At 37.9% G+C, this 14,776-nt stretch overlaps 1 protein-coding gene and 1 long non-coding RNA gene across 3 annotated transcripts in view; one reads left to right on the top strand and one right to left on the bottom strand.

Annotated features, from left to right (window-relative positions):
* LOC143697004 (uncharacterized) overlaps window positions 1–14,776 on the top strand; it is a 222,041-nt gene that overhangs the window by 14,110 nt on the left and 193,155 nt on the right. The gene's annotated exons all lie outside the window — the stretch shown is intronic.
* Window positions 1–14,776, bottom strand: part of unc13c (unc-13 homolog C (C. elegans)) — a 265,168-nt gene that overhangs the window by 120,112 nt on the left and 130,280 nt on the right. For both annotated transcript variants that reach the window (XM_077193956.1, XM_077193957.1), the window contains exon 17: window positions 9,327–9,460. In XM_077193956.1, coding sequence (XP_077050071.1) covers window positions 9,327–9,460 — 134 coding nt within the window. The remainder of the gene's footprint in view (window positions 1–9,326; window positions 9,461–14,776) is intronic.

Here is a 14,776-nt window from a genome sequence, read left to right as displayed (position 1 = left end):
CCGGAAACACCTGTGACCGTGCCTTAGACGCTTCTTAAGAGATCACCAACTGAGCCAAGGATGGAGGGAACTTTGCCTTTGGTTTTTGCTTGCGTTGTATTTTGTTACTTTTTGCATTTAGATTTCAACTTCAACACTGCATTACACTTTCAACCATGCATCTTGCTTTAAACTCTGATCTTGCTGATGAATAAAGAAACACTATTATTTTCTTTAATTGTTTTTATTCTATTATTTAGTCTTGTCTTATTTTTGTAGTAAAATAAACATTACTTTTGAGCTTACAATTTGGTTTACGTGTGTCCCTTGTTTTTTTTTGTTGCTTCCATTGAGCCAAGGGTCGTAACAAATTGGGGGCTCGTCCTTGCTTAGGTTATTTGAATGCACTAAATTTTTGGACGTTTATAGTTTGATAATTGATTATTTTTTAGACACACGAAAATATATTTGTACCTACGTCAATTTGTTCACCGTGTGAAATCACCAGTTGGTAAGTACATGTGCAATATTGTTTTTTGAACGTGAGTTTTCTCTGATAGGTATAGCAGCATGTTTCTCTTGAGACGTGTCGGATTTGTTATTTTTGTGTAGTGTTGCGGTGAAAGTGGGTCGTAGTAATTATCTCGGGAGCACATCTGTGGTGTTGAAGGCGTCACTGGTTTGACCAGTTTCGTTTTTCAGCCAGCGGGCTACAGTGCATAAATAATCACATGAAGACTAGGGTTGAGTAAGGTAGAGGTACTGGAAGGGTATGTAAAGGGAAAACTTTCATTATTTGATTACACTGTGTTGATTAAACTGTTCTGGTGATTTTAGCATGGCTGATATTGATGAGTTTGTTAGTTCACCTTCTAATGGATTTTTGGACAGGTGTACTAAAGAGCAATTATTAAGTATTGCTGAACGTTATGAAATTGTGATTAAAGATAAAAGGCTCAAAGAAAATGTTGAAAAAGTTGCTTTGAAAATTGAGTTGATTGAAAAAGGTTTCTAGACACCGAGATGGAGGAATATGTACCAGTTGCATCTGAATTAAAAAGTAATTTGTCTTTTGAACAGCAAAAAGAGCTGCTACTTTTAAAGATGGACCATGAGAAGTTAAAACTGCGTTCTGAACAAGGTAAAATGGAATTAGAAAAGGCAAAATTGAATTTGGAGTTTCTCAAGCTCAACCTGATGACGGAAGATAAGCTTTCTAGTTCTGGTCAGGAACAGAGTGTGTTGTTTTCAATCAATTCAAACCTAAAACTTATTCCCAAATTCAATGAGGAAGATCCTGATACTTTCTTTACTCCATCGCATGGCAGAATTAAGGAACTGGTCAGATGATAATCGTGTTGCGCTGCTACAGTGTGCTAACTGGGAAAGCAAAAGTACCATTTTCTTCATTGTCGGTTGATGATTGTAAAGATTTACCTTACATGTGAACAAGAATCGTTTAACAACTTAGCCATTGTTTAAATTCACCTAAATAGTGTTTTAGACGGCTAGCTGAAGTCCCGTGGGAACTCGTAGCCGGAAAAAGGTAAATATCTCTCCTCAAGCCGTGTGTGCCCAAATGGAAGGATAAATTAAGTTTACATTATCTCCACAGTGGCTGCACCCGTCTTCGTCCACTTAATGGCTTTTTTCTTCAACTGGCCTCGCTGTGTTGTGTCTGTGTAGTCATCCTTGTCAAAGTGTTCGCTGCATATGTGGTAATCTTTAGCGCGTAGTACTTGTATGGTAGTTTGCACATCAAGTTGAAGTACAACTAGCTACAACTACAGAATCTCGAGGTCATGGAAAGGAAGATGATGAAAATTTAAGTTCTTGTATTTTCGCATTCTGTTGCCACAATTCGGAACGGCACAAAAGCAAACCATTCCTTCTACCTTTTTATTTACCTTTATCCGGCTACAACTGAGTTCCCACGGAACTTCATAGCGAGACTACAGCGAGCCGTCTAAAACACTATTTAGGTGAATTTAAACATCTTGTTCACATATAAGGGCCCTGTTCATGTTTGACAGACATTTAATTGCATTTTGTGTCTGTTAAGAGGCACAAAGACACTCTTTATGTATATGCCCCGTTAACTGCCGTTTTAGCTGAGTTGGAGCTCTGGGCATTAGCTGTAACAGCTCCGTGTTGCAATCACCAATCTGGTTCGTTTTTTTCTACAGACAGAACTCACAAAGGTATAACGATCAAGATTAACTTTAAATCTCTAATTTTAAAAGCATATGAATGTGTACCTGAAGCATACAGACAGCGCTTTTGATTGCAGAAAAAAGACCAGTTGCAAACAAACTTAGAATTTGTGCATGATCTGAGAAGACACTTTAATCATTGGTGTTCAGCATTAGACATTAAAACATTGGAGGATTTAATCAATTTGATGGTGTTGGAACAATTTAAAAATTCAGTCCCGAGCCGTATAGCTATGTATATTAGTGAGCATAATGTTAAACGCCAGAGGAAGCGGCTATGTTGGCCGATGATTTTGTACTGACGCACAAAACCACTTTTGTTGATTGGCATGCTCGTGATGTTCAGTATATAAAGTCTCCGTCTAAGTATAACCGTGTTTTCAGAGGACATTTTGACTCAAGCAAGATTTGAAATTACTGTCATAAGAAAGGACGTTGGAAAGTAGATTGTCCTGTCCTTAAAAATAAATCCAAACATAATGCACAAAGTTCACATGCTATGCCTTCTGCTCTTGCGGCACCAGTCCTGTCTTCACGGAGTGAAATTGTTGAAAATCAAAAACTTGATGTTGATTTCTCTTCTTATGAGTTCGCCTTTTATTACAGAGGGGCGTGTATCCCTGGTTGGAGAGAAAGAGGAAATCCCAGGATATTGGCGAAATGGATTAATTTATCTTGGAATCAGTATTGCCTTTTTCCTCGCAGTCTGATACTGGTGAGAGTGTTAATTCGTGGAATAGGACTGAATACTCTGTCTGTGCCTCTTCATAAGGCAAGGCTTCAGTCCGATTTGATTCAAGGTGAGGTTGTAGTGGGAGTACGACCAGCTTTGCCAGTTAAGGGGGTCCATATTATTTTGGGAAATGGACTGGTAGGTGAACGTGTGTGGGCTGATACTTCAGTGTTTCCCATAGTGATCACTGATAATAAAATTTGAAACTGAACTGAGTTCTTTGTGTCAGGATTCAGCGTGTGCCGTGACTCGTGCAATGAAACATGCCAATAAGGATGAAGTATGTGATCAAAAAGAGATTAAATCTGATAAAGTCTGCACTAGTTTTTTATGCCTGATTTGTCTGCTTTGTTTTTTCCTGTTTCTGCAGAGGAATTAGGAAAAGAACAGCGGACTGACTCCTCTTTGGATGAACTCTTCCAGAGTGCTGTTCTTCCGTTGAAACCAATTCAGGCTACTGGTGAAACTTTCGAGCATCTTGTTGTCGATTGTGTAGGGCCACTTCCCCGTTCGAAGTCTGGTAGCAGTTATTTATTTAACGTGTGTTTGAACACACGTTTTCCTGCGGCATACCCACTGCGTACCTTTATGTCTCGTTCTATTGTGAAAGCTTTAACCCAGTTTATATCTGTTTTTGGAATTCCAAAAATCATCCAAAGTGATCAAGGCTCAAATCTCACTTCGTATCTCTTCCAGCAGGTGTTAAAACAGCTGCACATTAAGCATAATCAATCTACGGCATATCATGCACAAAATCAGGGTGCATTGGAGAGATTCCATCAGTCGTTAAAGTCACTTCTCCGTGCATACTGTATACAGCTGGATAGAGATTGGGAAGAGGGTTTACCATGAATGATGTTAGCTGCACGTGAAGTAGTGCAGGAAAGTATGGGTTTGGACGACTTGGTCTTTGGCCATAATGTTCGGGTACTCTTGTATGTATTTCAGCAGGTTGGTAAAGCTGTAGAGCCTCCTAAAAACTTGGTGTCATATGTTTTGGGGTTTAAAAACCGACTCATCCAGGCTAGAGAACTAGCCAAATTAAATCTGGGAAAACATCAGAAAAACATGAAGCAATTGTATGATCGTACGGTTGAACATCGAGTGTTCGTACCAGGCAATCAAGTTCTTGTCTTACGGCCTATTGTATCTTCTCCTTTTGAAGCCAAATTTGATGGCCCATTTGTTGTACAATGAACATTGGCTGATGAAAATTATGACGTCTCATTGCCATTGCGGAAAAAGTCAGTTAAACGGTGCTATGTAAATATATTAAAACCCTATTATGAAAAAGAAACCAAACCTGTAGAAAATTTGACATCTTTGCATCCATCACTTTCAGCCGTTTCTATCGGTGGGGGTAATGTGAGTTTGGTGGGTAAGGAAGAGGAGACCGTTTCGCCCGATGATTGTGTTTTTCGCGGCCGTTTGAATAATTCCGAGTCATTGCACAACTTGGAGTTTACTCTCCGTCATTTATCTCCTGTAAGATGCCAGGAGTTATGTGATGTATTGTGTAGTTTCCCCGAATTATTTGATGTGCCATCGCGTACAAATTGGGTTGAACATGATATCGATGTTGAGGACATAAAGCCTATTAAGCAGCATTTTTATCGTGTTGCACCTGAGAAATGAGAATTGATGTAGAGGGAAATTAAGTATATGCAGGACCACAATATTGCAGTACCTTCATTTTCTGATTGGGCTTGGGAAAGTCAGACAGTACTGTAAGATTTTGTAAGGATTTTCGTTAAGTTTACGCCTTAACAAAACCAGACTGTTTTCCTTTGCCCCGCGTCGAGGACCGCAAAGTTCGTCAGCAAGTTTGACTTGCTGAAGGGCTATTGGCAAGTGCCTTTAACCAAGAGAGCACAAGAAATTTCATCTTTTGTCACCCCGTCAAGATAACATTCTTACCGGGTTATGAGTTTTGGCCTGCAAAATGCTTTGGCGACTTTTCAACGCCTCATGAACCGAGTAATTTGTGGTCTTGAGGGTCGTGCCGTCTATTTGGACGATCTAGTAGTTTTTAGTGACAGTTGGGAGTCTCATTTAAAAGGTTTGCGTTCGGTGTTGAGATGTTTGTCTGATGCTCGACTTACAGTGAACTTGGCCAAATGCGAGTTTGCGAAAGGGACCGTGACGTATCTCAGGAAGGTGGTGGGGAATGGCGAAGTTGAAGTGCGTCCGATACAGACAAAAGTTCAAGCCATCCAGAATTTTCCTTCCCCAATGACAAAGAAAGAGCTCATGAGGTTTTTAGGGTTGGTAAGATGTTATTGATCTTTTTGTCACAATTTCTCTACTGTGGTGGCACCGCTGACAGACTTGTTAAAGGGTAAGACAAAGTTTTTTGGTCTTACAGTTGCGACTTGGCTTTTGAGAACGAAAAACCCTGCTGTGTTCAGCGCCCGTGCTTATGGCTCCGTGCTTTGACAAACCTTTCACGCTGCACGCCGATGCCAGTAATGTTGGAGCTGGAGCTGTCCTTCAGCAATCTGATGTGGACGTAGTAGACCATCCAGTTAGTTTATTTTCGAGAAAGTTTAACACAAACCAACGTAATTATTCTGTGGTCGAAAAGGAAGCGTTAGCCCTTATTTGGACCTTGCAGCATTTTGCTGTTTACATTAACTCCTGTGCACCTATTGTGATATATACGGATCATAATCTATTAACCTTTCTGAATTCTTTGCAGTGTCTGAATCAGAGGTTGGTTCGGTGGTCCTTGTTTTTGCAATCCTTCTGTCAGGATATTCGACACATACCATGATCAGAAAATGTGGTAGCTGACACGCTGTCACGCGCTCCTGATGCATTTTGATCTATTGGATTTGATCTGTTATTCCCTTTTGGCTTTTTTGGGAGCTGTCTTTGGTCCTGAACTTGGGTGTACACGATGCCTGTTTATTGAGTTTTGTTTTGTTACAGGGATCTTTGTGGGAGTCCCTGTCTTATGAGGAGGGGTGTGGGGAGGGGTGTGACGACCTCTGCTGTTGGTCTTGGGAATTGCAGTTTGGTACCCGAGCTCACTAATTACCTCAATTGGCAGTTAACCGGAAACACCTGTGACCGTGCCTTAGACGCTTCTTAAAAGATCACCAACTGAGCCAAGGATGGAGGGAACTTAGGTTTTGCACTTTGCTTTTGATTTTTTTGTTTTGCTTGCGTTGTATTTTTGTTACTTGTTGCATTTACATTTCAACTTCAACATTGAATTACACTTTCAACCATGCATCTTGCTTTACACTCTGATCTTGGTGATGAATACAGAAACACTATTATTTTCTTTAATTGGTTTCATTCTATTATTAATCTTGTCTTATTTTTGTAGAAAAATAAACATTACTTTTGAGCTTACAATTTGGTTTACGTGTGTCCCTTGTTTTTGTTGCTTCCCTTGAGCCAAGGGTTGTAACAGAGGCTTTACTGTAATTTACATATTCATGCATACACACATCATTATAATTACATTGGGAAAGAGTGAATTCAGATGCAGCTTGATATTTCAAATTTGTTGCATTTTTAATAAAGAGAAATCCAATTCCAAAAACCTGATTTAGTTGGACTACTAAACATGTTCTGTTTGGACTACAGCAAACTAATAAATCAGTTTTTGCTTCCTGTTGAAACAAAGCAGCGCTGTATTGATATTCCTTCAACACTCTTGCTCACTGCTTGCTCAGAGCTTGTTCTAAACCTCTAACCTTCTGTATTATACTTATGCAAATAACTTATTCATACTTTATTTTCTAGAATAAGTGTCAATGTACCTTCTGATTTTGTAAACCTTATCTTAAGAAATGCAAGATCAAAGTTTGAAAATCTCACACTGACTTGATAGAATTTTCATCAATCAAAATATGATGTCATTCTAATATTTGCATATTGAACTGTGATTGGTTTGTTGCAACATAATTTTGCAATATGTGTTGATTCTTGCATGCAGCGAAGTAACTCTGATGCTGAATTTCATCCTAAATATAAAAGATACCTAAAAAATGCGTCCCTTGTGTGATGCGTCCCTTGACAGACAGGTTTGGCTCAACTGTTCTCGGATTCAGAGAAAACAAAGTGTGAATACTGACATTAAATCAATAAAATCAAAACACTCAAAGTATTTTTTTTCTCAGATTTTAGTCTTAGTGTTTTGTCTTTGTAAGGCAGTGTGAATCCTATCAGTTTTCATTTTCATTGTGTTAAAGGGTTAGTTCACCCAAAAATGAAAATTATCCCATGATTTACTCACCCTCAAGCCATCCTGTATAGGACTATCTTCTTTTAGCCAAACACAATCTGAGTTATATTAAAAAAAATACCCTGAATGGTTTCATACATTTAGAAATCCAAATCGATCCATCATAAAAGTAATCCATATGGCACTATATTTCATTTTTGGGTGAACTAACCCTTTAAGTCTTCTGAACAGGAACACACACACACACACACACACACACACACACACACACACACACACACACACACACACACACACACACACACACACACACACACACACACACACACACACACACACACACTGCAGTCGCTCTAGTTGTATAGAGATCATTAGAGTCCAAACACAGTATGTGCTATTTTTCTTCACTCCACATGGATCAAGAGACAAGACGAGAACTAATAACACTATAAGTCCAGTAACATCTTCCTTACACACTTCTGCAAAAGGTGTGATAAAAGATGAGAGAGTGTTGAATAAACAGAAACGCTTGAGGCAAAAGAAAAATTAATTGAGGGATGGACGATTCGTCTCTGGGTTTGTCCAGGATGCTGAATTATTCAAGTCTCCTGCCTGCCTGTGAATTTCTGAACAGAATCTGCCACATACACACACAGACCACATATTGCATTTCATTGCAATGTATAAACATGTTCAGAAGTTCCCAAAATCATCTGTCCTAATACTAAAACACTTTTATTTCAAAGACGTTGCTCTTTCATATCTCGATTTTCCAAAGGAATTTGTTATGTTTAATTGAAGTATCAACTTGTCTCATTCTTCAAAATATCTTCCTTTGTGTTCAGCACAAGAAATGAATTCATACAGGTTTGAAACAACTTGAGGGTGAGTAAATGATGACATAATTTTTTAAGTTAACTATTCCTTTAATCGATCCGATTGGGCTCGATCCGAATGAAACTTCGATTGGATTGGAAGGGGTGGTTCATTCCTTTTGTAATCCTATTGAGAGAACATGTAAAAACTTGATCGCATTAAAAAAAAAAGAAACTGGAAAGGATATGCACATGCAATGACGTAAAAATGGCGTAACGACTTTTGGCACGTGGAACGAGCTGCAGTTGTTGTTGAATATAATGTCATTAATGACGGTTGTGATATTTTAGAATTCCCCAACCACTCATCGTCTGTGAAGTGGAGCAGAACTACATCCCATCAGTCCTCACTTCATACTCTCAACCACAGATGCTGGAATGAGGATGAATGAGGCGTTTTTTTACGGTGGCCCAGTAGTGCACAAAACAACTAATTTAAAAAGAAACACAACGGAAAATGTACAACACAATGGAAATAAGCCAAAACACAACGGAAATAAGACACAACACAATGAAATAAAGCCACAACACAACGAAACTCAACGAAATAAAGCCACACCACAACAAACGCAATGAAATAAAGCTGCAACACAACGGAAATAAGCCACAACACAACGACATAAAGGCACAACACAATGACATAAAACCCCAACACAACTAAATAAAGCCACAACACAACAAAATTAAGCCGCAACACAACGAAATAAAGCCGCAACACAACAGAAATGCTTCCAACCACTAGAGGGCTCTCAGAGCGCAATAAAGTTAGTTTTCCTGGCAATTGTCAAAAAATAACAATATGGCACAGTGGTTCATGTGCTCGTCATCCTAATCAAGACCTGAAATAGATCAATATTAATTCTGCTCTTTAAAAAAAGAAAAGAAGCAATGTAGGAGAATAGTATATGCAAACAGCAGGAAATGCTATATATTCCTGCAGTATAAGCATGTCTAAAAAATCAATTCTGATTAGAAGCTTGTGACATAAAAATGCACACGTCAACCCGATCACTTTATTTATACGTTCATGTACTGTAAACACTACGGTCGGATTCATCAATCGGCATGAATTCCTTCTGTCAGATCATTTGACCTTTGAAGAAGTTAATGAAAAATGGTTGAGTTCATACTTTTGTTTGCAAAGGTGTCTTGGAAATTCCGAGCACAGATTGAGATATTGCTGAGCTCTTTATTGAAATTATCTTTATTAATTTCATTGCTGTCTAGGAGAAACAACTGAGATATCAGTTTTCTTTTCAGTTTGGTAAAAATACAGCAAAATATGATACATTCGGATGGCTTCACAATGTGTGTGTTGTGATACGCACTGGTTAATGATGGGTGTGTAAGCCATTCTGTCCTCATCTATAACAGACACCATCAGCGTGATCAGTTTTGGCCAGAAGTCCAGGTTTTTGATGGACGGACCCTGTTCCTCACGTGGCAGATCCTGCTTCTTAGCCTGGAAACACAGAGAAACAGAAGTTTATTAAAGATAATGACACTTCCACGTGTTTAAAGTTTGAATAATTTAGTCCGGTTAACTGATGTACTGAATCTGAGTACTCGGCACTCTAGTTAAGTGTTTTTGCTTCATAAGACTTTTTATTTGGTGCGAACACGAACACACACACGCGCACACACACACACACACACAGAGAGAGAGAGAGAGAGAGAGAGAGAGAGAGAGAGACAGAGAGAGAAAGAGAGAGAGAGAGAGAGAGAGAGAGAGAGAGAGAGAGAGAGAGAGAGAGAGAGAGAGAGAGAGAGAGAGAGAGAGAGAGACTGGACTCTGATTCAAATAATTTATACTCAACACATTCGTATTTAGTGTTTCCTGCCCTTTAAGCTTATTAATGTCTTCATTAATTATGCAAATCCTGAGTTCTGCAACAATTCCAGCCAAATCATTAACGAAAGCTGCACTCAAACAGTCAATGTTTGAGATCTAGGACAACAGCATTTTCTAGCATGTGTCGAAATACATGCAATAGTAGACTAGTCTAGTACAATAGATTACTTTCTGTTTGGACTGGTAACCAGTCACAACAAGCTTCAAATAAGCTAAAACAACTGAAAATCAAAATAATTATATTAATTTATTTATTTTTGACATGCTCTAAAATATTTTATTAGGTAGAAATTGTAAGAAAAAATATTTTATCCTTAATCCTTATACCGTAAATCACGAACGACTCGAAAAGTAAATGTAAATTCATTGGATAATAAGAGTGGGATCCTTGAAAAACATTTAAAAAAAATCAGGAACCCTGAAATTGAATTATTTTTATTTTTTATTAATTTAGTTACTTAATTTAATAATAAATAAAAAAGTCTTGGAAACAAAACTGTGTCATTACTGTAGATGTACCAGAGGAAACCTATTAGCCTATTAATCAAAATGACATGGCAGCCAAGTAGAACTGGATGTTTTACGAATAAAAATATAAATAAATAAACAAACAGAATGGCCATCACATACAAGGAAGGAGTCAGACCTAAATTCAAGGTTACTAAAATGCTGCTTAAAAAGCTATTTGACTAAGGTGATTTCAAAGGTGGAACATTTCAATTTTGATGAAGGATTGCAAAAACAAAGAAAAAAAGAAAAAGTGTTTACTCAAAAAGGCTACCAATCTAAGGTCACAAAAAAGATTCATGAATTGTGCATAATAAGAGAAGGGAATGTGTACTACGAAAGTAAGTGTTTCATTTTTTTTCTAATTTCCTTGACATTTTTGTTCAAGTTAGCCTCCCTATTCCTCCCCAAACACTTAACAGGGGTTTTGTCTTGCTCTATGACTGCATTTCTGCCATTTCTCATAACCTCAGAGAGATTGACAGCTACAGCAATATTGTTTAACAGCAAATAACCTGTGAAACATGCACTTCATGAATTCGACTGCATTTTCATTCAAACAGCATACAGAACTTGCTCTCAAAATGTCCTTGACTTTTATTAATGGCAACACCAAGGTCATGGGTTCGATTCCCAAGGAATGCATGAAATCATAAAATACAAATCTTGAATGTATGTTGTTTTGGATAAAAGTGTCTACCAAATGCAGAAATGGCAATTTAACTTTTATTGAAACATTAAAAGTATTGAAATAACATAAAAATCACATTTATCATTCCAAATAGGACTGACAACTGTGCTGCTATATGAATGTAGCCCAAATCCAAAGGAATCATCATGCATCCTAACATGCGATGTGCATCTTGAGTGCTCACATGGCTGTAAAGACATCAGACACTACATCGCTGGAATTACAGCATCTCTTGGCACACAGGTCAGAGTTTATTCTGGGGGGAATGTTTGTTTATCATGGATCTGGATGGTAAAATTAGTACTCTCACTTCCCTCCTCTTGATTCTCCCACAATGCACTTCTGTCTAACATCAGTCCAGGTTTATTTGATGGACAACTGGGCATTATGCCAGGCTATTTTTGGGCATCTCTCTGGGCTGTTTTCCATGGCAAGACAGTAAAACGCGAGATGCTTTAGAATTCTCCGGCCACTCTGCTTCTAGAATTAGATTACACTAGAATTGTGAAAAGTGTGTCAGCTGTCCATGGTGCTAAAGCATTATTCATGGTGCTGAAATTGTCACGTTTCAGTGTGTTTAGTTCTGTTTTGTGATCTGGTTTACCCCTGTCTTTGTGATTTTGGTTCAGTCCTGTTAAGTTTTCACGCTCTGTCTAATTAGCTATTCCCTTCACCTGTGTTCAGTTAATGTTCCCATTAGGCCCTGTTCATTTAAGCCCTGTGTTTTCCCTCAGTGTTGGTTGATCGCCGTCTATGTATGGTTGTGTGATCTGAGTTCCTGGAGTTTTCATTTGTTTCTGTTAAGTTTAGTTTATTAAAGCAACTATACTGCAGTGCCCGTGTCCTCGTCTTCGGTATCCTGCAACAACACTGACAGAAATAGGTTGCGTTGAGTGTTACAAATCTTCAGTAGCTCTCAGTGGCATTAAAGGGAGCAATTTATATATTTTTTTTATCATTTTTAAAATTGTCCTATTAAAAAAAAAACTTCTTTGTGGGGGAGGGGGGAGGGGGGGGGGAGAACAGTCATCATTTAATACATATAATATCAACATTAAATTCTGAAGTTTGTCAGGACAGTACGATTTTTAAAATAACTTTAATTACATTGACATACATACAAAAATTCAGCTTTGCATCTCAGAAATAAATTACATTGTAAAACATATTAATATAGAAAACAGTTAATTTAAATAATAATAATATTTCTAAATATTAGTGTTTTTACTGTATTTTTGAAAAAAAATGCAGCCTTGGTGAGCATAAGAGACTTATTTAATGTAGCTAATGTAACATGCACTAAACATGCTCTACTGTGTGCTTCTGTACAAGAGTAAGACATTTTTCCTCTTCTCACGCATGGCACTTCCTGTCAGGCCACAGCAGTGAGTGTGTCAAGTTAACTTGATTCAACATGCTAATAAGACTTGCATATGTACAGTATGTGTCTCTAGATTTAAAGTAAATCCAACAATAATGCATTGCATGCACATATTCTAAAACCTAGTTGAAGCCTAAAAAGTGACTCATAAGCGAGTTTCAATGGAGATCATGTTGACGTCTGCGTTGTGTTTATGGGTCTGTATGAGGCATGTGAGCGTGCGAAACAGGTTTAGAGAAGGGAAAAGGAGCTCCTTGGGGGCGTTGAGTAATATGTGTTGAATTAGATTAAAGTAACAGCAGGAGTACTGCGTTCAGGACACAACACCGGCTCACGCTCCACTACTGCTCTGTCTTTAGAATGAAAGAAAAGTCCGTCCTTGTTTCACATTTACATAAGAAAGATGAGGAGTCAAATGTATAGTGCTAAAACACAAGAGAACTGACTCTTGTAACTGCAGCAGCCCCCAGCAACTACATATCAACGCCCTAGTAACTCCATAACAAACCTTAGAAACCATAATTACTGTACATGCCATAGAATCTACATTACAAACACATAACAATGCTCTAATAACAGCTTAGCAGCCCCTAACAACCACACAGCAACACCCTAGTAACTGCATAGCAATTGTTAGAAAACATCTATAAATGTCATAGCAATTGCATAGAATTCACATAGCAATGCACTAGTAACTGCATAGCAGAAATTGTTATAAATCATTAGGGGTGTAACAATACTGTGCCAAGCATAAGTGAACACACCCATGCTAAAGTTGACTAAAAAGAGGAATAAAATCAAGCGACGAGAATTTATCAAGCGACGAGAATACTTTTTTGTGCGCAAAAAACAAACAAAAATAATGACTTTATTTCAACTATTCATTTCCTTCTCTATGGGCCTCTAGTCACGTAGGCTCACTATTGGCCGACGCTGGTCATGTGGGTGATGCGTGTGACGTACAACAACAGAAGCTTACGCTATTTTACTAGTGAACTGACTCGAGGCCCACAGAGACGGAAATGAATAGTTGAAATAAAGTTGTTATCTTTGGGTCTTTTTGCGCACAAAAAGTATTCTCGTCGTTTGATAAACTTAAGATTGAGCCACTGTAGTCACTTGGACTATTTTAACAATGTCTATAATAAAATTTCGGGGCTGGCAAGTTCCAATCCCTGAAGAAGCCTATGGACTAGTATTGAGGAACGATCCAGCTCTCAGATTTCATCAAAAATATCTTAATTCGTGTTCCGAAGATGAACGAAGGTCTTACGGGGTTGGAACAACATGAGGGTGAGTTAATACTGACATATTCTTCATTTTTTTGGGTGAACTAACCCTTTAATTAAAAAAAATGAGGAAAAATCCAACCTTTAAGGACACCAATTGTCTTTGTGAATGAATAATGTATCGTAAATAAATAAATGTTTTTCCTTAAAATACAGGTTGCATAAGTCAGGACACCCCTATGTTAAATTCCCATACGGGCAGGCAGATTTTTATTTTTAAAGGCCAGTTGTTTCATGGATCCAGGATACTATGTATCCTGATAAAGTTCCCTTGGCCTTTGGAATTAAAAAAGCCCCACATCATCACATTCCCTTCACCATATTTAGAGATTTGGCATGGGGCACTTTCCATAAGATCATCTCTCAATGCAAATCAAACCAGCTATTAGCCTAACTGAAAGTGCCCCATGCCAATCTCTAGGTATGGTGAAGGGAATGTGATGATGTGGGGCTTTAATTCCAAAGGCCAAGGGAACTTTATCAGGATGCATAGTATCCTGGATCCATGAAATAACTGGCCTTTAAAAATAAAAATCTGCCTGCTTCTATGGGAATTTAACATAGGGGTGTCCTGACTTACGTAACCTTTATTTTAAGGAAGAACGTATTTATTTACGATACATTATTCATTCACAAAGAAAAGTGGTGTCCTTAAAGGTTGGATTTTTCCTCATTTTTTAAATTAAGGCATTAAGATCAATTTCCAAAAGATGATTTTTTATTCCTCTTTTTAGTCAACTTTAGCATGGGTGTGCTCACTTATACTATCCACTGTATATCGTGTCACAATATATCACAATACAAAAATGCAACAATATGTATCATTTATAGTAACAACATTTCTTCAGAAAATGTAAAAGTCTAGTTATTGAATTCATTCCTCCTGATGGCTTGTTTGGATCAGTTAACTTTACTTTGATCGTGATCTTTATTTGCTCTTTGACTGTGTGGGTGTGTCATATCTCTTATGCAAGTTCTCATCAACAATGACAAGTAATACCACCCAAATCTACTGAGACAGGAGTGATATCATCACTACGAGACAATGGACGACACAC

This window comes from Siphateles boraxobius, unplaced genomic scaffold (assembly GCF_051911475.1).
Source record: "Siphateles boraxobius isolate OS27281-9 unplaced genomic scaffold, OSU_SipBor_1 31, whole genome shotgun sequence".
NCBI lineage: Eukaryota > Metazoa > Chordata > Actinopteri > Cypriniformes > Leuciscidae > Siphateles > Siphateles boraxobius.
The sequence above is the reverse complement of the archived record's forward strand: the minus strand, read 5'-3'. Positions and strand labels throughout refer to the sequence as shown.